Source organism: Leptopilina boulardi, unplaced genomic scaffold (genome assembly GCF_019393585.1).
Source record: "Leptopilina boulardi isolate dan_hultmark-lab unplaced genomic scaffold, ZJU_Lbou_2.1 LbouV2_31, whole genome shotgun sequence".
In the NCBI taxonomy this organism is placed as follows: domain Eukaryota; kingdom Metazoa; phylum Arthropoda; class Insecta; order Hymenoptera; family Figitidae; genus Leptopilina; species Leptopilina boulardi.
In genome coordinates this window covers 3,939,594-3,962,357 of record NW_026137874.1, presented here as the reverse complement: position 1 = coordinate 3,962,357, position 22,764 = coordinate 3,939,594, and the positions used below count along the sequence as shown (strand labels likewise).

At 29.6% G+C, this 22,764-nt stretch overlaps 3 protein-coding genes and 1 long non-coding RNA gene across 8 annotated transcripts; 3 read left to right on the top strand and 1 right to left on the bottom strand.

Annotated features, from left to right (window-relative positions):
- The first annotated feature begins 972 nt into the window (after positions 1-972).
- LOC127283344 (cyclin-dependent kinase 11B) lies at positions 973-4,727 on the top strand. Of its 2 annotated transcripts, none has more exons than XM_051308133.1 (9): positions 973-1,337; positions 1,548-1,925; positions 1,993-2,472; positions 2,542-2,733; positions 2,855-3,222; positions 3,301-3,627; positions 3,722-3,986; positions 4,060-4,290; positions 4,368-4,727. In XM_051308133.1, exons 1-9 carry the CDS (start codon positions 1,246-1,248, stop codon positions 4,663-4,665), a joined length of 2,631 nt encoding a protein of 876 aa, XP_051164090.1. In that variant the 5' UTR covers positions 973-1,245; the 3' UTR covers positions 4,666-4,727. The 2 variants fall into 2 exon arrangements, with proteins under 2 accessions (XP_051164090.1, XP_051164091.1); XM_051308134.1 differs by having other exon boundaries at positions 982-1,337; positions 2,023-2,472.
- On the bottom strand, positions 4,509-19,360 carry LOC127283350 (uncharacterized). 2 transcript variants are annotated; one of them, XR_007843343.1, is made up of 5 exons: positions 19,177-19,360; positions 17,558-17,776; positions 5,389-5,508; positions 5,102-5,267; positions 4,509-4,653 (listed from the first exon to the last, which is right to left on the bottom strand). It is a non-coding gene; the product is annotated as an uncharacterized LOC127283350 (long non-coding RNA). The 2 variants fall into 2 exon arrangements; XR_007843342.1 differs by lacking the exon at positions 4,509-4,653 and having other exon boundaries at positions 4,888-5,267; positions 19,177-19,356.
- Positions 8,685-18,055, top strand: LOC127283348 (probable chitinase 10). The gene is made up of 24 exons (XM_051308144.1): positions 8,685-9,137; positions 9,231-9,481; positions 9,572-9,625; positions 9,703-10,289; positions 10,382-10,564; positions 10,643-10,784; positions 10,851-11,207; positions 11,284-11,777; positions 11,853-12,081; positions 12,151-12,339; positions 12,414-12,690; positions 12,765-12,982; positions 13,538-13,866; positions 13,957-14,286; positions 14,352-14,520; positions 14,642-14,853; positions 14,926-15,262; positions 15,322-15,726; positions 15,803-16,081; positions 16,152-16,363; positions 16,435-16,713; positions 16,794-16,979; positions 17,058-17,343; positions 17,471-18,055. Exons 1-24 carry the CDS (start codon positions 8,821-8,823, stop codon positions 17,806-17,808), a joined length of 6,660 nt encoding a protein of 2,219 aa, XP_051164101.1. The 5' UTR covers positions 8,685-8,820; the 3' UTR covers positions 17,809-18,055.
- Positions 18,381-22,747, top strand: LOC127283345 (solute carrier family 2, facilitated glucose transporter member 1-like). Of its 3 annotated transcripts, none has more exons than XM_051308136.1 (8): positions 18,381-18,580; positions 20,404-20,471; positions 20,592-20,723; positions 20,801-21,074; positions 21,288-21,578; positions 21,666-22,072; positions 22,157-22,428; positions 22,525-22,747. In XM_051308136.1, exons 1-8 carry the CDS (start codon positions 18,562-18,564, stop codon positions 22,619-22,621), a joined length of 1,560 nt encoding a protein of 519 aa, XP_051164093.1. In that variant the 5' UTR covers positions 18,381-18,561; the 3' UTR covers positions 22,622-22,747. The 3 variants fall into 3 exon arrangements, with proteins under 3 accessions (XP_051164093.1, XP_051164095.1, XP_051164094.1); XM_051308138.1 differs by lacking the exon at positions 18,381-18,580 and adding an exon at positions 19,562-19,630; XM_051308137.1 differs by lacking the exon at positions 18,381-18,580 and adding an exon at positions 19,579-19,746.
- Positions 22,748-22,764: the final 17 nt, after the last annotated feature.

Here is a 22,764-nt window from a genome sequence, read left to right as displayed (position 1 = left end):
CATATATATATATATATTTCTGTTCTTTTCTAACTCATGTTTCACGCAGAGTTGCCAATGACCCTACCTAAACGCTACTGCGCTTGCGCTACGACAACTCTCTTATAGGTAAAAAAAAGCGCGCTTATATAAAATGCTTAATAATAAGAAAACGTTAATAAAGCAATATAAAACTATTTTCACTATTGAATTTATTTTTTTTGTTAATTATATTGCTTCTTAATAAAAAAATATTAATTTACTTAATGTACTTAAGTATGTAAAAATAATAATAATAATTATAATATTAATAATTTTATTACATTTATATCATTATTGTTATTATTTTTTTTTAAATATATAATCTATTATTATTATTATCAATTTAATATTTATTATTTAATTATCTATGATGTATACATATATATTTTTTGAAAACTTTAGCGAAATTTTTTTGTACCTTTTTTTGAGGAAAATTTGAATTGGGAAAAAAGTACAAAAAAAATTCGATTCATTTTTATGAAATATATAGATGTAATACATTCATAGATATTTAATAATAATTTATTGAAAATATTGATAATAATAATAAATATTATATTGATGATAATAATAATAGATTATGAATATTTTATTTCAAAAATAATTACAATAATGATATAAATATAATAAAATTATTATTATTATTATTATTATATACTTAAGTAAATTAAGGAAATTAGTATTTTTTTTTATTAGGAAGCAATATAATTACCAAAAAAAAAATCAATAGTGAAAATATTTTTATATTGCTTTATTAAAGTTTTCTTATTAAGCATTTTATATAAGCGCGCTTTTTTTGACCTATAAGAGAGTTGTTGTAGCGCAAGCGCAGTAGCGTTTAGGTAGGGTCATTGGCAATTCTGGTTTCACGTTCGTGAACCTCCTTTGCGAAGCTATTCTGCTTTGGCCTTTAGTGATATTCTAGTTAAAATTAAAAGTTACTATAAAGTCACAAAATTTTCACTAGAGCAGAGTACGGTAGTTGACTGAGAATTATGACAAAGACCATTGGCATGAGTTAGAAAAAGACAGAAATAATGTCTGTCCCAAGTTCAACGTGAAACGCGCAGCAGTCGAACGCAGTCATGTAAACACAGCCTAAGCAAAGGAACAACAAGAAGAGGACAGAGATATTATTAGTTTTTGCTTAGGCTTGCTTGTAAACGGTCAATTTTTATAAGAAATTATAACTTGTAATTAATGTCATGTTTATAAATAGGAATTATGGCAGGTACTAGGTATGAAATGGATATTGACAATCAAAGTGAAGATGGAGAAATTAAAAAGAGTCCAAAAAAAGATACAGACAATTTTAGGTAAATTATGCTTTTAATTTTTGTATATTAAGAGGTTAGTTATTTAATATGTCGTTGATTTAGTGGAGGATCATAATATTCCAGATGACATTTAAAAATGTTGAGAACTATATAACATTCCTGATGATATTTAAATAACGTTTAATCTGTTAATCTTTTTCACAATTTTAGGTTAAAAAATTATTAATTAACTTTTTACTTTATACACAGTTTTTCTGAAGAAGAAGGAGCTGATACGACAGATTCACTTGACATTAAACCGCCACAAGCTGTTAAAAGGCATCATAAAATTAATGTGTCAAGAAGACGTGACAAACATGGCGAAAAAAGAGATCGCAAAGATGAAAAAGAACGAAAGTCTCGGCATCATGATCGAGTAGAGGAAAAACATCGTGATAAGCATAGGCATAGAAGACACGATGTAGAATCTTTAGAACGGGGGGAGCGTTCTGAAGGTTCAAAACGAGAACGTGAAAGAATGGATCGAATGGAAAGAATTGATGGACATTCTAGAGATAGGGAATCTTCTAGACATGATAGGAAAGATAGAACTACTGGAGATCGGGTATTGGAAGATTTGCGAGAAAGGTATTACGGTCGAAATAAAATTATTTATATTAGTGTTTATATAGAAAGATTATTATGTAAAATTAAGTAAAAATGAATTCTTATACAATGTTTCTAGACTATTGGATAAAAGAAGGGAAAGGCGGGAAGATCCCCGCGAAATTCGAGAATCTAGACGAGATGTTCGCTTAGAAGAATCTCGTGAAATGAAAGAATCACGTGATCGTCGTGACATTCGAATTGATGAAATACGCGACCGTCATGAACTCCGTTCGATTGATGATGGACGTGATCGACGTGAATTAAGAATAGATGATCGTCGACATATTCGTATGATCGAAGAGCAATATCCAGAATCTGATTTGATCGATCGACCTGAGAAACGTCACAAAAGATCTCACAAACATGATAGAACACGAGATAGAGAAAAAGTTGATCGAGAAAAGCATATGAAAAACATAATAGAGATGTCGAATAATGAAGATCAAGAAGGTATGGAAGTTTCAGAAATTCTATTAATGCCCAAAGATCCAAAAGAAATGACCGAGCAAGAACTTCGAAAAGAAAGGTAAAGTTTATTATTTTATTCACATGTACATAATTTATACAATTGTAATTTTAAAAAAAATTTATTTAGACTTTTAGAAGCTGACAGAGAAATGGCTAGGCGAAAAGAAGTATCTCGATTAGAACTCGAAGCAAGAAGATTAAAAAGAGGAGAGAAGAGGGCATTGAGTCCTGATTTGAATCCTGATCCATCTGTAGTTGAATTATCAGATGAAAGTCCCAATTCCATACATTCTGATATTGCGAGATCTAGATCTATAGAGTACGTATTTATATATACATAAAAGTTTTATGGTTTTTAAATACTTTTACATATACAATTTCAAATAGGGAATAGCCTACTTTTGATTTCTAGGATCTACTATATTCTCTTTTATCTCTAGGCGATCATCTGAAGAACGCAGAAGCCTTCAAGAAAGATCCGCAGACAGACATTCGTCAGATTCTTCTAATTCAAGTAGTGATGACGACGAGGACGATGAGGATGATGATGATGATGATGATGATGACGATGATGATGATGATGATGATGATTCAAATGAATCGAATAAAGGTAGTAATGATGAATCGAATGACGGCTCAGATTACAATAATCCAAGTCCTTTATCAGTGGAAAGATTGACAAAGTCAGATCATTCTGAAGGCGGTTCACCAGGACATGTTGATTCAAATGGAACAGCTAAAGGTGACGAAACTGAAGAAACAGTTAATGAAGCACCTGAATTGCCACCTTATTTGCCAGCCATTCAAGGTAATAAAAATTAATTTGAAATTTTTTATAATAGGTACCTAATAATATTTTGGAAATAAATTTTTTTTCTTATTTTAGGTTGTAGAAGTGTAGAAGAATTCCAATGTCTTAATCGCATAGAAGAAGGTACTTACGGAGTTGTTTACAGAGCTAGAGATAAAAGAACCGAAGAGATAGTGGCATTAAAAAGACTCAAAATGGAAAAAGAAAAAGAAGGATTTCCTATAACAAGTTTAAGGGAAATAAACACATTACTCAAAGCTCAACATCCAAATATAGTTACTGTTCGTGAAATAGTTGTTGGCAGTAATATGGACAAAATATTTATAGTGATGGACTATGTTGAACATGACTTAAAGTCATTAATGGAAACAATGAAACAAAAGAAACAGGTTTTTATACCTGGTAGGCTTTATAAAATAATTATTATAATTAAATTGTTCGAATTTATATTAGAATACAATGTATATATTAAAAATTTAATCTCTTTTTATCTTAGGTGAAGTTAAGTGTCTCATGCAACAATTACTACGAGCTGTAGCACATTTACATGATAATTGGATATTACACCGTGATTTAAAAACTTCAAATTTGTTATTGAGTCATCGAGGTATATTGAAGGTCGGAGACTTTGGCTTAGCACGAGAATATGGTTCTCCTTTACGACAATATACCCCAATAGTTGTAACTTTATGGTATCGAGCACCTGAACTTCTTTTAGGTGGAAAAGAATACAGTACCCCAATCGATATGTGGTCCGTCGGGTAAGTTTGATACAAACATGAAAAACGCCTACTACTTTCAGTACCATTTTTTGTCTCTCTTTGTTTATTGCAGTTGCATTTTTGCCGAATTCCTCAGAATGGAAGCTCTCTTTCCGGGTAAATCTGAAATGGATCAATTAAATAAAATTTTCAAAGAACTAGGTTCACCAAGTGATCGAATATGGCCTGGTTATAGTAAATTACCAATGGTGCAAAAAATACCATTTTCACACTATCCTGTTAATAATCTTAGACAACGGTTTAGTTTGTCATTAACTGATCTGGGAATTGAACTATTAAATAAGTAAGTATACCATATAAAAAATATGATTTGTAATTAAAGTTTTTAAAATTATAAATGTGTGTTTTAAATTATTGCAGATTTTTAACATATGATCCTCAACAGCGAATAACAGCAGAAGATGCATTAAAGTATGGTTACTTTAATGAGCCTCCATTACCTATTGATCCGAAAATGTTTCCAACTTGGCCAGCAAAATCAGAATTGGGAGCGAGAACAGCTAACAATGCATCACCTAAGCCTCCCAGCGGTGGTAAAGAATATAAACAATTAAATGATGGGGATGAAGCAGATATTAATTCCTCTGGATTTCATATGGGTCTCTTGGAAGGTGGAAGACCTCCTCCTATCGGTGGTGGTTTTCATCTTAAATTTTAAAACACTATATTTTTCAAAACTTTATAAAAAATAAATAAATTAATAAAAATTATAAAAAACAAGTTGAATAATTTTTAATACATTTATTGAACAAGTTGATATAATCTTAATAATTGTAGCTTATAATTCAATCAGGATATAACAAGGAAAATATAATTAATAGTAAATTTTACATTTTTTACTATGCTAAAGACATTTATTTTTATTTCTAGACAAAACAGGTTAGAAACAGAAAAAATCTTTATTCTTTATTTCTAATTTTTATTTGCACTTAAATATTTCTTAAATTGATTTAAAAAAAAGGAATTATAATTAATGTTAACTTTATAATAGATATAATTTTTTTTTTTTTTATACAATAAAAGCGTTTGATATATAATCTTTTAAATATTGTGAAGAAGATTTTAATTTAAAATACTGATAAATATTTATTTACCATTGGTTGATTGTATAGAAAATTTGTCATAATGATGTTTCTTAGTGCCTCGTCAATTATGATATCGAAATACAAGATTCTATTCCAATTAGTAAAATGATTGCAATTAAACAGTAGTTCATCATCAACTGCATTTTCAAGGTATTCTTTCAAGAACTGTGAATAGCTGTAAAAATTAAAGGACAAATTTAAATTGTAAAATTATAATCTCCATTCATATTATTATAGTACTTATTCTAAATATGTTATATATCGATCTATCAATATACTTTATGGATAAAACTTACCAAGGTAGGTTCGTCTCGTAAAAGCATGAGTTCTTGCTGGATCTTTATCTTTTATATGTGAAAGATTTTCACTATCAACGTTTTCCATTATCAAATGGTTTCATGCAATAAGTGACATGTCTATAAGTGAAAAGCAGAATAATAAATTTCACAGGAATATAATTATTGATTTATTTTACTTCTCATTAATAGATGTATACTTGAATAATGAAATAGTTTTGAAATATCATAAAATTATGTATTTTGCATTGTTCTACCAAATAACAAATAAAACTATGAAATAAATAAATAATTATATATATTATATCGTAATTTAAAATTTACATTTAATTTATGAATTATTAAGTAGAAAGAAAATGATATAATCTCTTTTGAAAAATTTAGTAAATAAAAAATTTTTTTGTAATAATTTGATATTTTATCACTGTAATTTTGAAATCATCTAATTACATATATCGATCATGAGAAAGGTCAACGATCTAAAAGATGAACATATGCAGGTGCAGTAAAAATACACTTGGTCGCGACCAAACAAGCAACACTGGTTCCAATTCAGCAGGTAGCAAATCTGAGAACCTGATCTTGACGCCAAAATCAAGGTGACCCCCCTATCCTATTCCAAGCTGACTCTAACAACAGTCCTGCCTGCTTGTATACATATACATATGCACCAACGCAAATGGAAACAAGTCCTGACAATGAAGCAAATAATGACGACGAAATTTACTGTGAAGGAAATGAAATATTCAAATATTTCAAGTTATTATTTCTATGCATATACCTATATAAAATATTTTAATAACAAATATATCTTTTTTCAATTAGTTTTAAATATGAAATATAAAAAACTATATAATTTTATAGTACACAGGCTTGGTCATATGAATATTTATAGGTATCTTGATACAATATAGCAGCAGAATGTGTCTGCATTTGTATATGTATAAGTACATATGTATATTAGGCGAAGAGGAAAATAATAAAACTGACAAGTTCTCTCAAATCAAGTTAAAAAAAATTAACATTAAACAAGATATATCTAAAAATGTATACTATAACACATAAAAACTAAATTACATATTTTCATTATTATTGTTTATTATTGAAGCTTCAAAAACCTGATAAACTAATATATTCGTATAAAAACATTCATTCAAAATTTGGTTAAAAATATTCATGATTAGAATAATGTGGCCGATATTAATGATATATTTATCACATAAAAATAGATAATGTGAAGTGTAATTTCGTGTAACGTTTTAAAGAAATTATAATATTGAAACAGAATTTCAAATATTACTTCGGTTTACTCTGGAAAAGGAGGTTTCAAGTTTTTTTATATTTTTTAAAATTATTTAAAATATTTTTGTTAATTTTCATATATTATACACATTATTTAAATAAAGAAAATGTTGTGTTGTTCGTGCATATCTTCTTTAAAAAGCAGATTAAGACTCTTGTCAACTGTCGGAACTATGAGCTATGTGTGAATATACATATAAAAGCATGGAATGATGGATTTGAACATCATCTGACAAAAATGTTAGCTATACATGTCACTTGTTTTCAACTGTTGTTGAAATATTTTACAGAGGTGGGAGGAATTAGTAATTCCATTAACAGGTTTGCTTCATCTTTGCAAACTATACGGTAACTGTGGTGCCAATGACCTTCTTTAATGAGAAGAACTTATGTGATGATGTCGATTGAACTCATTAAAATAAAAACCAGATCTTATCAAATCGGAATTTTAAAAAGCGAGAATAAATTTTCCTTTTACATGTGCTATTTATTGGCCATTAATTGGTATAAACCTTAAATTCTATAAAGGTATAAGAAATTCTGATTCTTACAATATATTACTCCTCACCTTTGACTTGATTTTTTTGGCTATTTTATTTATTTATTAACACAATGGTCCATATATATTATTCCTGAATTTAACAATAAAAGACGAATAAAGGCATTTTCAAACTTTGCCGATGAATAAAAATAAGTTTCTTCTATAGTCAATTTTTTTATGCCATCAATGCAAAGGTAAATTCATTAATTTATTTGATATAGTCACAGCTTGTAAATACAGCTTGTACAATACAACTTGTCGAGGTTGAAATATATTAGACATTTTTAATGTCTCTCTAAAGCAAAGACCTTCGTCAATCAATGCGTGCGTGCAGAGAATCCTTATCTTGGCATGAAAAGCGAAACATTATAGAGCATCAATACATAAAGAAAATAATAGAATTTGTAAAATATAATAATACTGCAATTTATATTAATTAATTTCAAATGTTGTGCAAGGTTGAAAATCTATCATATGTATAAATAAATAAAATTAAATAAACATATTTTCTCCAGTGTATCTATTAATTTATTCCTGACAATGAACATATCCATAAATAATTTTAAAATTTAATTTTAATAAAAATTGTTTGTCGCACTCGAAATTTCAAATAACATGCGGGACGGAACAAAACGATTTCAAGAGCTCGAGTGTGTCCAGTGCCTTCTTTCGACTTTTGCATTCGCGTGCACATTGGCATGCTTGGGTGCTTCAACTTTTAAAATTCAATCATAATAGGATGTATTTTATACTCTCGACTATTTGAAAAGAGATTTTAATCTATTATATTTCACTGACAAGATCACTGCAAATCTTATTATATGAGACACTTTACACTGAAAACAAAACATTTATTTGATTACTTATTATACGATTATTAAATAAATATTTACTAGAGCATAATAGATATCGTTTGAATTAAATAAACTCTATTCAATGTAAGTAACTTAAGTTTCAAATAAATATTAAGATGCTCTTTTCAATTAAAAGTTGACTGCTACCTAGGTATAATAATTTGAATACAATTTTGCAAAGTTTCATCCATAGCGTGTTTGAAAATTTGTTGAAATCTTTCGCGGAATGGCAAGCCGAGGCAAGGAACGAACAAGATTTCGACGCGGGTCGCGGGGTCCGAAGAGTATATATGGGCCCTATACGCGTTCAGAATACCACATTTGTCGTTCTCCCTACTTGCAAGGTAGGGATCTTATGAATAAGCAGAATAGTATAAATAAGTGTTCTTCGCTCATCGGAAGAATTCTCTTGACAAGGATAAATTAAATGTGTAAATTATTAAACATTTTCAAAATCACCATTTTATATTTCCTTTCTTATTGTTGTCCGTTAAAATTTTAAAAATGCATGGAACTTTAATACATTTATAATAAAATAATTAGTGCAAAAGATTTGAGTAGGTATATAATATGTAATATGAAAATCAAATGTGGTGATTTTTCCAAGTGAACTCTCAGTATATTGTATATTCCTGAATTGTGATAAGTGATTTTTCATACATTATAAAGTTTTAAGAAGTAGAAATCTCGAATAAAATCAAAAATTTTAAATATAATAAGTTTTTATTTTTAGCCATGAGTTGGCTTATTTTTGCCTTTTTGGGTTTAACTACATGCTCTTCAGTAACATTATATCGCCTTCAGCAACGCAGTTTGCTCACTGAAAATGATACTTTTCCTAAAACGTTAAATATTTTAAATTTTCAACGTGATTCCGTGGAAAGTTTTCCACAAGATGTACTTCTCAATGTTGAACTGGAGAAAAATAAAAAAATTAACTATTCAGAATTCGGATCTAAAGTTTTACCACTTAGAGATGCAGTGGAAGCCCGTCCAAATATATTTAATTTACAAGATTCAAACGGGAACTATTTCAATTTCGGTAGACAAAAGTAAGTGGGAGAATAATATTTTTGTCTAATCATTAATCTAGTTTTAAATAATTTTAAATTGAGTGTTTAGTAAATTAATTGTTTTCTCTTCAGAGATGAGAGGATACCATTGCGAGATGCTGTAGAACATCGTGTAGAACCATACTTTGAAAATACTTTAGATCATGAATCAATTTGGCTTGAACAGTTATCACCACCAGCAGTTCGTAAGATGGAAAATGAATTTAAAGTTGTTTGTCATTTGGATGCAGGAGCAATATATAGAATGGAACCGTTTTCTCTTCTTCCGCAAGCAATACCGACTCGAAAATGTACACATTTAATATATAACTCAGCATCCATAGGTTAGTTGTTTTTATTATTTTGCTCTCTCATATTAAAAAACCGCACAATTTTTTAATTATTAATCATATTAACTAACTTTAAAATTATAGATCCACACGAATTAACGGTCACTGTACGAGATCCAGAATATGATTTAATTAAAGGTAAAATAGAGATATAGTTATTTGCTCTTATATATATTTGATTGAAAATGTTTTTAAAAAACCTTTCTTATTTGTAGGTGGTTATAAATCAGCTGTAGGTCTTCGACAAAGTGATCCTGGATTACGAGTGTTAATTTCAATTAATTCACCCGATAATGGAAGAATGTTCAAAGAGCTATTTAATGGCTTTGATCGTACACAAAAGTTTATTGAGTCCGTCATGAATTTTCTGAAGGAATACGAATTCGATGGAGTAGAGATTGATTGGGAAAACAAATCAAATGCGGAACTTAGAATCCTTTTACGAAAACTTTATACACTTTTTGTAGAGAAAGGATACAGTTTAGCACTTTCCATAAAACCTCAAGATACAGTGGATCCAGAAATTGCATCAATGACTCATCTTTTGCTCTTTAAAGCTTGGAGAAATTCAGATGACAGTGAATATGCTCAACATTCAGCTCCTCTTAGCTTTGTATCTAATTTGGTTAATAAATGGATTAGTAGAGGTGTAGAACCTCGCAAAATAATATTGGGAATTCCACTCTTTGGAAAATCATTTACTCTGAAATCTAGTAATTCTACTTCAGCTGGATCAGCAGTAACTGGTCCCGGTCTTGGAGGAATCTATACGAATCATCGTGGGACATTAGCTTACTATGAGGTGCACATGATAATATTAGCTATTTTTATTTTAATATAATAATTATAATATTCTGTTATATGTTTATGTTACGCAATCATCTTTATGTTTAGATTTGTGAAAATTTAGGAAATGTATGGACTTCTGGAAGAGATGAAGAAGGGCCTTTTTTAAAACTTGGAGACCAGTGGATTGGATATGATGATCCTATATCGGTTAAAATAAAATCGGCGTACGTCAGATTCACTGAATTAGGAGGCGTTTCTTTATGGTTTTTGGACTTGGATGATTTTCAGGTATATTTTATAAAATTAATTAAAATATTTTCCTTTGTGTAAACATTTCAACTAATAAAATTGTGTACTCTTTTATAGGGAATTTGTGGCAATCCTTGGCCAATGTTGAATGCTGCTCTAAACGGATTAAGCTATTCTGATGTTCCTGTTAAAAAATGTTCAAAAGAGGGACTGTTTAGTGATCCCGATAACTGTTCAGGATATGTATCATGCAGCAAAGGTATAAATATAAAATAATAATAATAATAATTTTAAAATTTACATATTCTATAAAATGAACTTTAAGGGTTGCAATACCATGGTAGCTGTGGTTACGGCAGATTCTACAATTCTGACAATGGAATGTGTATCAAAGCAAGACCTGACATATGTGATCCAGGACATAGTAATCGGGCTACTTCAATAACAAAGTTGGAAGAATTACGCGATAAACAACAATTAGAACAACTGGAATTACACCAAGAAAATAAAAAAGTTGTTTGTTATGTTACTTCGTGGGCATTTTATAGGAGAGGAGAAGGGAAATTTGTGCCGGAACATTTAGATTCACGTTTATGTACGCATATTGTATATGCTTTTGCTGGACTTAATCCTGACACACTACTCATTCATCCTTTTGATCCTTGGGCGGACATAGAGAACAGTTAGTCTATATTTTTAATGTAGTATCTAGACATTTTTATTTTAAACGACTCATTTAACTCATTAACTTGTTTTAGATTTGTATCAACGCATAACTTCTATAAAAGGTCCTATCGTAATGCTTGCATTAGGTGGTTGGACTGACAGTTCCGGTGACAAATATTCACGTTTAGTGAAAAGTGCATCATCTCGAAAAAAATTTGTAACTTCAACATTAAATTTCTTAAAAAAACATAACTTTAAAGGATTATCTGTTGAATGGAATTATCCAAAGTGTTGGCAAAGTGATTGCAAGAGAGGACCAGACTCAGATAAACCAAATTTCACAAAACTTTTAAAGGAACTACGTAAAGCGTTTGATGAAGAAGAATCCGGATTGATATTATCTGTCGCTCTGTCAGGCTATAAGGAAGTAATTGACAAAGCCTATCAAGTGGATGAAATTTCAAAACTTGTTGATTTTATATCCGTTATGACTTACGATTACCACGGAGCTTGGGAATCTAAAACTGGTCATTTAGCACCTCTCTACTCAAAGAATAATACAAGTTCTAATATTAATTACAATGTGGTACGAAAAGTTTGTTTAATGTTGTAAACACTTAAAAATGTACATAAAAAATAATTTCAATTTCATTTATCATAGAATTTCACTATGAAGTATTTATTTGCTCTTGGTGCATCAAAAGAAAAATTGTTAATGGGTGTGCCCATGTATGGACAATCATACAGACTTTCTTCAACTTCCCATTATGAATTGGATAATCCAGCTGCAGGACCGGGTACTCCAGGAGAATACACCAGACAACCAGGAATGTTGGCTTATCATGAAATTTGTAATAGAATTAAGAAAAAAAATTGGAAAACTGGTCCAGGTAAATAATAATTCATGTAAAATTATACACAACAAAAGTATGACATAATTAATTAATTTTCCTTTATAGCTCCAAATGCATATTTTAAAGATCAATGGGTAGCTTACGATAATTCCAAGAGCATTATGGAAAAAGGACAATATATTCTTGACAATGGTTTCGGGGGAGCGACTGCATGGACAGTTGATCTTGACGATTTTACAAATCGCTGTTGTAGAGAACCTTTTCCACTATTGCGCACCTTAAATCGAGCGATAGGTAATAATTTGTACTTTAAAAAAGAAGAAAAAAATTTATTGTCATTAGCGAAAAAAACTCTTCTTTTCCGTCAGGTCGATTGTTAACGCCATTGCCCTCCGAAGGGAGCTGCCAAAAACCAAATGAACCTGTTACGCCTCAAGCACCAACTCTAACAACACATACTGACGCCCTTGATGGAAGGCCACGACCAACTAAACCAATGGATTCAAGTACAACTACTCCAACTACAACTTGGCCAACATGGACTGAAAAACCATTTTCAACTATAATTACAAGTACTCCAACTACAACTTGGCCCACATGGACTGAAAAAACATCTTCAACTACAGAGCGAACGTTACCTACAAGGTAAACAAGTAACAACAATTAATAACATAGTCATTGTCGCAAAGAAATAATTATATTAATTTTTTTATTTGTAGGAAAACAACTATTATGAGTACAACAGATACTATAAAAGAAACAACAACAATAATATGTAATTCTGGGGAATTTATGGCAGATCCTAAAAATTGTGGATCATATTATAGATGTATCCTGGGCGAATTAAGACGTGAACAATGTGCACCAGGATTACACTGGGATAGTCATCGGGGTCTTTGTGATTGGCCATCTTCAGTGAAATGCCAACAAGGATTAGGTATTGCATAGAGAGACATTAAGATATATCATTCAAGTATAATATATGGACTTTACAAAGATGAATATCTGTTTTCTTATTAATTGTCTATTATAAGGAACCTGTTTTCATTATTCAAATCATGTCTAGTTTTATTTGATATGTCTTAACTATTCTTTAGTTTATAATGACTTTATAATATATGTATGTTCAAAATTTCTTTGTATACAGTCAGGATAATAGTAGTCAATTTATTGTTGTATTTTTAAAAATTTCTGCAAAATTAAACGTAATAAGCACCTATACAGATTTATCAAGATTTTTAAAAATAGAAACAAATAAAGTCACAGACTATTATTATCCTTACTGCATACGTAGTGCTTATATTATTAAAAAAAAAAAAGAATAAATTTAAAGAGAAATGTCTAATTATCGTTTAAAAGTTTTGCTATGTTCCTGTTTATTATTGTTGCAAATAGAAGAATTCTTATCAAAAATATGCATTAAAAGAGGTATTTTTAATAAAGTTATATATTATTATTCTCGAAAAATTTTGAAATATTATTTTCATTTCAGCAACATCTTTAAAGCCGCCAACACACAAGTTCGATTCAAGTACAACTCGTCGACCGACGACAACAACAATAAAATCTAGTACGAAATATATGATTGCAAAACCCACAGAAAAACCAGAGAAAGACTGTGAACATGGACAGTATTACTCGTACCCAAGTTCATGCGAGCAATTCCTGATATGTGTAAATGGAGATCTTATACCACAACAATGTGGTCCAGGCCTCAACTGGAACGAAGAAAAAAATATGTGCGATTGGGCCTTCATGAGTCCATGCAATAATGCTTTGAATAAAAAAGCCCCTTTAAAAATAAAGGATCTAAGTGAAAAGGTATGAATAATTTGTAAATTTTTCACTCAATTATAAAGGTAATTAATAAATAGTTGAATTGGAAATTAATAATTCCTCATCTTTTTGTAGAACTGTTCTCCAGGTAGCTATTCGAGTGTACCAGGCGACTGTCAAAGTTACAGAGCTTGTTTGTGGGGACGACACGAAATATTTCAATGTGCACCTGGTCTTCACTTTAATGCTGAAACTCACATTTGTGATTGGCCAGTACGAGCCAAATGTCAAGACGAACATTTTTTACCTGACAATATTTTAACAACTGAAGCCAGTTCAACATCTACTACTTTAAAACCAACTTCAATAGCAGAAAATCCATGGACATGGACAGAACCTCCAAAACCAACCCCCACCCCAGCAATTGATGCTGAGAAAAAATCTCCTTTATCAGGATATTTTAAAGTAATATATAAAGAAATATAAATCATTTTTTCAATTCTCTTTTTATATATATTCATGTATTGCAGGTGGTTTGCTATTTTACTAATTGGGCTTGGTACCGAAGAGGAATTGGACGTTATTTGCCTGAACATATAGATCATACTTTATGTACACACATAATTTACGGTTTTGCCGTTTTAGACTATTCAGACTTGACAATCAAGGCTCATGATTCATGGGCGGACTTTGATAATCGTAAGTTTAATACATTGTAGAAAAAAGAAAAAAAATTTTATTTGGAACAGCGATATATTTCTCTATAAAATAGCGTCAAGTATAAATTAAACTGTTGTTGGATCAATTTTTAATTTTTTAGAATTTTACGAAAGGGTACTGAAATATAAAAAAAGAGGTCTTAAAATAAGCTTAGCATTGGGAGGATGGAACGATTCAGCCGGAGATAAGTACAGTAGGTTGGTTAACAATCAGGCCGCAAGGAAGAAATTTATTGAACACGCAATAAGATTTTTAGAAAAATTCGGGTTTGATGGTTTGGATTTAGACTGGGAGTATCCTGTTTGTTGGCAGGTAAATATATTGACGAATAATTTTTCACAATATAGACATTCTAATTATAATAAAATATAAAAATCATTTTAGGTGGATTGCAGAAAAGGACCAGTATCTGACAAACAAGGTTTCGCATCTCTAATAGAAGAATTAAGTATAAAAATGAAACCTAAGGGACTTTTATTATCGGCAGCGGTTTCACCTAGTAAAACAGTTATTGATAAAGGATATGACGTTCCGGCATTAGCGAAATATTTAGATTGGATAGCAGTAATGACTTACGACTATCATGGACAATGGGATAAGAAAACTGGTCATGTCGCACCCTTGTATTATCATGATGACGATGAATTTTATTACTTTAATGCCAATTACTCTATTAATTATTGGATTTCAAAAGGAGCACCGGCAAGAAATATAGTAATGGGTGGGTAACTTTTTTGTTGGATTTTGTGATTCCTCTGTAACATATATTGTTTGTCACAGGAATGCCTTTGTATGGTCAATCATTTGCCATTAATGATCCAAAAGTAGGAAGTGGTTTAAATGCGGCGGCTAGTGCAGGAAATGCGGGTGAATTTACACGTGCAGCCGGCTTTTTGGCGTATTATGAAATATGCGATAGAATTGTGAATCGTAACTGGACAGTTGTACAAGACCCCCAGCGTAGAATGGGCCCTTATGCATTTAAAGGAAATCAGTGGGTTAGTTTTGACGATTCCGATATGATAAGACAAAAGGCTCAATTTGTTAGAGATATGGGTCTTGGCGGTGGAATGATTTGGGCCTTGGATTTAGATGATTTCAAGGGACGGTGTGGAGAGGGCCCTCATCCACTTATGCATACTTTACAGCAAGTTTTGTCAGAACCACCCAACAAACACGATAAACGTAAATATTATTTTTTATTTCAAACTTTTTCTTAAATTGAAAATTTTCTTATTTTAAAACTGTTTATGATTGGTAGCTATAAAACTGCCAGAAGTTGGTCAAGAAATAGAATGGAAACTTCCAAGTGCGGAATCAACGAAACCAATGAATTTTAAAGCGGACACTATTATTGATGATGAATTTAAATTAGTTTGCTATTTTACAAATTGGGCTTGGTATAGGCAAGAAGGTGGAAGATTTCTCCCAGAAGACTTAGATCCGGAATTATGTACTCACATTCTCTACGGTTTTGCTGTTTTGGATTCTAATAGTTTAACAATAAAGTCACACGACCCATGGGCCGATATAGACAATAGTAAGTTTTATTCTCTCTTTAAATTATTATTTTATTCACTGACTATACTTCTAAATGTTGATATTTCTAGAATTTTACGAGAGAGTTGTAGCTTTTAAATCAAAAGGAAAGAAGGTATTGATAGCATTAGGTGGATGGAATGACTCACAAGGAGATAAATATAGTCGTCTGGTAAATTCACCAGAATCTAGAAAGAAATTTATATCACATGCAGTTCAATTTATAGAAAAGTACAATTTTGATGGTCTAGATTTGGATTGGGAATATCCTGTATGTTGGCAAGTAAGTAATATAATTCAGAAATAATATAATATTTTTGGTTCAAATATAATAGAATTTTTTGTTACTTTCAGGTAGATTGCACTAAGGGTCCTAAGGCAGACAAGGAAGGTTTTACAAATTTAGTGAAAGAATTAAGTCAAGTTCTTAAACCAAAAGGACTTCTCTTATCGACTGCAGTATCTCCAAGTAAAAAAATTATAAATGAAGGATATGACGTTTCAGAAATATCAAAATATTTTGATTGGATTTCTATTATGACTTATGATTTTCATGGACAGTGGGACAAAAAGACTGGTCATGTGGCACCTTTGTTCACATTGCCTGACGACTGGGAACCGACTTTTAATGCCGTAACTATTTCTTAATTTTCTATTGCTTCGAAAAATTATTCAAATTCATTTAAAATTTCTCATAAAGGTTTTGATTGTAGAATTTTTCAATTCATTACTGGATGGAGAGAGGAGCACCTGCTAAGAAATTAATTATGGGTGCACCACTCTATGGACAGTCATTTTCTCTTGCAGAAAGGAATAAAAGAGGATTGAATGAACCAACTTATGGAGGTGGAGAAGCTGGTGAGGCTACTCGAGCTAGAGGATTTTTGTCTTACTATGAGGTTGGTGGATTTGCAACAATTATTTTCTTTTTAACATTTTTCTTAAATAAATAATAATATTAAAATAACGTATTGCAGATTTGTGAAAGAACACTCAAGTTGGGGTGGACTGTGGTACAAGATCCAGAAAGACGAATAGGCCCATTTGCTTACAGAGGGGATCAGTGGGTTAGTTTTGATGATGCAGCACAAATCAAATTAAAAGCAGAGTTAATAAAGAAATTGGGTCTTGGGGGCGGAATGGTATGGGCTCTTGATTTAGACGATTTTCAAAATAGATGTGAATGTGAATCATATCCATTGCTAAAAACTATGAATCGCGTGTTAAGAAATTATCCAACAGGACCTACATGTTCTATAACAGGTTAGTTAAAAATATTCATTCTTTTTCAAACTGAAACGTAACAAATATTTTATCTTGTATATGTACATATTTAATGAAATGTAAAAATATTATATATTATTAAGGTAAAGTAAAACATTATTTTTAGGACCATCAACTGAACCTTTCAATCCTTTGACAACAACTGTAAGGCCAATTACTAATAAACCAATTAGTACTGCTAGCATGATCTCACCTACTTTAGATGTAACGCCAGACTTGGATGATGCAGTTGAAGTAGTAGCAGCTGGCAAACCTACAACGACAACTATTTTTCCCATTCAGGACTGTAATGGTCGATTATTCATGGCCCACGAAAAGGATTGTTCCAAGTATTTATTGTGCAATTTTGGCCAACTTTCTGAACAATCTTGTCCCCATGGTTTATTATGGAATGAAGACCGATGTGATTGGCCTGAAAACACCAAATGTCAAAATAAAATATAAAATTGAGGGTGTTTTCTATTATAAAATACTTTTTAACAGTAAAAAGAATTCAAAAATAAAAAATTACATCCAATTTTATTCTGAAAATAACAATGAACATTCTTTCTTGTATTTTAAAGAGATTGGTTAAACTGCGATATGCATCACCTATACTTTTTGTGAAAATAAAAATTCTCCTCTGTAAATATAAGTAGAAATGCAATATAGAAAATGTATAATTTCAAAATATTAAATGCTTAAAAAACAATTATCAAAATATTACTAAATTAAAGATTTCTGTTATTATAACTTTCAAGATACATTCTGTTGAGGAATTTAAACTCTAACTGAACTTTAATTTAGTTTTAATGATGTGTATATTTCAAAATTAGTATAGCCAGTTTTAAGTCTGAATATTTTATAAAGAAAATAAAAAAGGTTAGTGAATGAAGCTATTGTATCTTTATAATGATAAGTTCTCGAAGGTCAAATCGCACGTGTACAAATGAGTAAGTAATATTCTGGTGATATTTCAGTAGAAGATCATAAGTATATAGAAAGATAAGTTTCTTATACAAAAATTTTAGTTCACTTAAAACTGCTTGCGTGTTAAAAAGAATATCACAAGTTTAAATTAGAATTTCTTTTATTGCTTTAAATCAAATAGTAAAATCTTATTCACTCTAAACATAATATTACGTACTATAAATTAATAAAACATAAATAAAATATTTTTTTATGTTTTAAAGCCAACAAAGAAAGTTTCTTTCAACAATGGAAATCAAAAAGAAAGGTTTGTTTCTATTTTTAAAATGATAAATTCTTAGTTTCACATGTTAAAACTTTTGATTGTTGTTGATTGAGTTACTTTACTTTCATTTTTGCTTATTGTGTTTATAACAGTGAAAATTTTAAACAATTGTTTTGTTGTTATTTAAGCAAGAAAAGTTATACATTTTCGCGTAAAAGTGTTTCTTTATTTTCTGTAAGATAAAAATTTGTTAGAGATAATACAACTTTGAAGATTTTTTGCCAAGTTTTAAACATATCTTCTCTTTTTTTATTCAATTTTATAGTGGGATATATTTTTTAATTTTTGTAAATAGACCTTACTAACTGGGATCTTCTCTCTATTTTTATTAATACTTTTTAAATCTATAATGAGTAATTCAATTGAAATATTATCTTGAGAAAAAGTTTTTAGAATCATCTTCTCTGTATTTCCCAAATAATAGAAAGTTTGTTCCAATACATATAAGATTATTTTAATTTGAACTTTTAAATTGGTTATAATTTTTGACATAATTCAAATACATTTAAGTGCACAAAATCTATCAAATTTTGCACTTTTATTTTTATGATTGAATGCATTAAACACGGGATACTTACTTTATTAGTGTCAATTGTATCAATTCTCATTCATAAGGATTAGAATAATTTTTCCAATTATTTTGACATTATTTACATATTCTTAAATAATTAATATTTATTATACATATAATAATAATATAAAAATTAAAAATACCACCAATGCATTACCGTGGCCAGGGTTGTGTAATTATGAATATTTATGAAAAAAAAAAAAAAAAAGATAGATACAAAAAATAGTACAAATTACAATCGAACGTTGCGTTTTGCGTTGAACAGTGAGAGAAAGAATGACAAACAATACTTACGTCCATCCTTGTTACACGCATTACTAAACGCAAAACGTAGCATTCTAAAAATATGTATATGAAAAGGACAATGCGATTTGCCTATTTCTCTTGCACTCATAATTGTGTCTGTTTTACTCGCATTTTCCCAACCCTGGTGTTGTGGGTTAGGTGAGAAAATAAAAAAAGTAAGAAAAATATAAAAAACTATATATTCTACTGTAGTGCTCTTATATCATTTTAACAATAATCTTAATAAAAGAGTTAAAATATTATAACTGAAAGTATAACAATATGACATCAGGTGAATTAATAGCATTATACGTATGTGCTAAATTATGCACAAGTTTCCATTTATAGTAACACGTGTATAAGACAATTTCAGATAAATGAATGCATGTATTTTTATTGTGTTTGGCCTTTAACGTATACCTATATGTAATATAAATTTAAATACCTACCTAGTTTTACATTAAAATTAATATGAGATATTAAATAATATAGGTATAGTATTTTCAGCAATGAAATAAACAAATAAAAGAAGATTTAACCTAAAAATGTTAGAGAAATTTAATAAAGTAATCCAATAAGGATTACTGTTATAATAATAATAATAATAATTATTATTATTATTATTGTTATTGTTCCACATTTTGTATTTTTCTTCATCTTGATAAATAATTTTATATTTCATCCATTTTTAATAAATAATAACTCAATTTGTTTATTACGATATTCTATACAATTCTGTTTATTAAATTTTGTTGAAAATAATTTGTTTAAAAAATATTAAATAAAAACAAAATATTGAATAATTATTATAACAATAATTTTAAAATTAATTAGGGCCTCAAATTAATTAATGTTACTGTTCTATTTTCTGATATTTAGAAGCGTTTTTAGTTTAAGTTTACATCTGGTATATATTTAAAAATGTTTGTTTTTTCCTTCTTTTCATTAGATTCTGAAGTTCCTACTTTATTTACTGAAACTTCAAGAATTATAGGATTAACTGATTTAAATGTAGACGTAAGTTACATTTTTTATATATTGTATTTCAATTCGCAGTCATTAATGTGTATTTATATATTTCCAAAACAAGTATTATTTAATAATTTCAAAATTATTAATAAATATACGATATTTCAGAGAGATGACGATGAAGAAAGAGAAAAATCTGATAAATGGAGCCCTTTGCTTATTCTGTCAGGAGCAACATGTTGTTTGGGTTCAGCAGTACCTGCAGGATTTAACATAGGAGTAATCAATACGCCTGAAAATGTGAGCATATTTTATAAAAATTTTAATTATTTATATTGATGGTAAAGATTTGTTATGTTGAATTTCTTATATTGCAGTTAATGAAAGCTTTTTGCAATGAAAGTGTAAGACAACATTATGGAATGCAGATTTCTGATGATGGATTAAATATTTTGTGGTCAGCAGTAGTTTCAATTTTTTTAATTGGGGGAGTCTCAGGATCTTTAACATCAAGTATTTTTGCTAATAAACTGGGTAGAAAAGGAACTCTTGTAATAGGAAATATATGTGGGATATTAGGAGCTGTTGTGTTTCTTCTAGCACCAACATTAATATCTGTTGAGCTCCTGTTAATCGGGCGTTTATTAGTCGGTCTGTATTTATGATCTGTAATACTTTAATATACAAGGTAATTGCTTAAAAACTTGTAAAAAGTATAGCATTTTGTACTTTTGAACTATGTATATGTATAATACTTTAAAGTTGAAGTTTCAAGTTTATAATTTGACATAATGATAGTAATAATAGTATAATATTTTCTTTAAATAAATGTAAAATAATAATTTAAAAAAATTGTATTTTCAGGTTTATCGGGGGGTCTTGCTACAAGCTTATTGCCAATGTATCTGAGTGAATTATCGCCTCTGAAATTAAGAGGTACACTCGGTGTTCTATGTCAATTGGGTATTACCATTGGAGTGCTATTAGGTCAAATTGTTAGTTTGGATACAGTATTAGGCACCGAAAATCACTGGTCCTACATGTTGGCCATTTTTTCACCGTTATGTATTCTTTCATTGCTTTTAACACCAATTTTGCCTGAAAGTCCAAAGTTTTTGTACGTAATAAAAGAATCGCACGATAAAGCAATTAATGGTTAGTATTAATGGTTAAAAATATGTTGAAACTATTTTGAAGCTGTGTTATGTCACTAAATTAAAAAATATTTTTTATCTTTTTTAGAATTAAAACGTTTACGTAATCAGGATATGAATAAATTACGCCACGAGATAGCATTATTGGATCAAGAACGAGCAATTAGAGCAGGCGTTAATGATTGGAATATTCATCGAGTTGTTAGTGATCCGTGTTTGAGATTACCACTTCTTTTAGTAATTTTTTCACAATTTGGTCAGCAATTGAGTGGCATTAATGCTGTTTTCTATTATTCAAATTCAATATTTAAAACAGCAGGATTAGGAAAAGCAATTTCTCAATATGCAACTATTGGAACAGGATTGGGAAACGTTTTCATGGCTTTAATTTCAGCATTATTAATGTCTCGTATTGGTAGAAGACCATTACTCCTTAACAGCTGTTACTTAAGTGCATGCTGCTTATTAGTTCTTTGTTTTACAATATTATTCTCAGTAAGGTTTTTGCAATATACATATATATTATTTTTAAAACTATTTATTGGTTCTACAAATTTATACTTGTTTTTGTTTTAATAGAACACTGTCAACTTTATGATGTGGTTGTCTATATTAGCAATACAAGCTTATGTGATATTTTACGGGCTGGGACTTGGTCCAATACCATATTTCATTGGATCTGAATTATTCGATGTTGGACCTAGACCAGTTGCAATGGCCCTTGGAAGTGTTGCTAATTGGGGTGGAAACTTTATAGTTGGAATGACTTTTCCTCTTTTACAAAAATCAATTGGTCCTTTTACATTTCTTATATTTATTGCTTGCACTTTGACTTTGTCTGTCTTTATAAGGTAAGTACAATATATGTATATGTACATACATATAAAATTATATTTTGATTCGCATGTAAACAATAGAAATAAAAATAATAATGATAATTATTCTAGACTGTATTTACCTGAAACTCGAGGAAAAACTACTGTTGAAATAGCCTCCTCTATGACGCTTGGATTTAAATCTCGAGTCATCAACAACAGTAATTAAATATACTTAAAAAAACTCATTTAGATTGTAATTAAAAAAGTAAGATAACATTGTATAAAAGTAAATATAAAAATCCAACATGGGTAAAAATCTTGAAAATAAAAAGTGTGGCAACAAAAGGAAAAATGATGAATATTTTTAAG

Coding starts and splice junctions, on each gene's coding strand:
- LOC127283345 (XM_051308136.1), top strand. Junction 20,472..20,591: donor TAACTGATTTAAATGTAGAC/GTAAGTTACATT, acceptor ACGATATTTCAG/AGAGATGACGATGAAGAAAG. Junction 20,724..20,800: donor TAATCAATACGCCTGAAAAT/GTGAGCATATTT, acceptor CTTATATTGCAG/TTAATGAAAGCTTTTTGCAA.
- LOC127283348 (XM_051308144.1), top strand. CDS start 8,821: ATGAGTTGGCTTATTTTTGCCTTTTTGGGTTTAACTACATGCTCTTCA. Junction 10,290..10,381: donor GGACATTAGCTTACTATGAG/GTGCACATGATA, acceptor CTTTATGTTTAG/ATTTGTGAAAATTTAGGAAA. Junction 16,714..16,793: donor GGGAACCGACTTTTAATGCC/GTAACTATTTCT, acceptor TTTTGATTGTAG/AATTTTTCAATTCATTACTG.
- LOC127283344 (XM_051308133.1), top strand. CDS start 1,246: ATGGCAGGTACTAGGTATGAAATGGATATTGACAATCAAAGTGAAGAT. Junction 2,734..2,854: donor GCGAGATCTAGATCTATAGA/GTACGTATTTAT, acceptor TTTTATCTCTAG/GCGATCATCTGAAGAACGCA. Junction 3,987..4,059: donor ATCGATATGTGGTCCGTCGG/GTAAGTTTGATA, acceptor TGTTTATTGCAG/TTGCATTTTTGCCGAATTCC.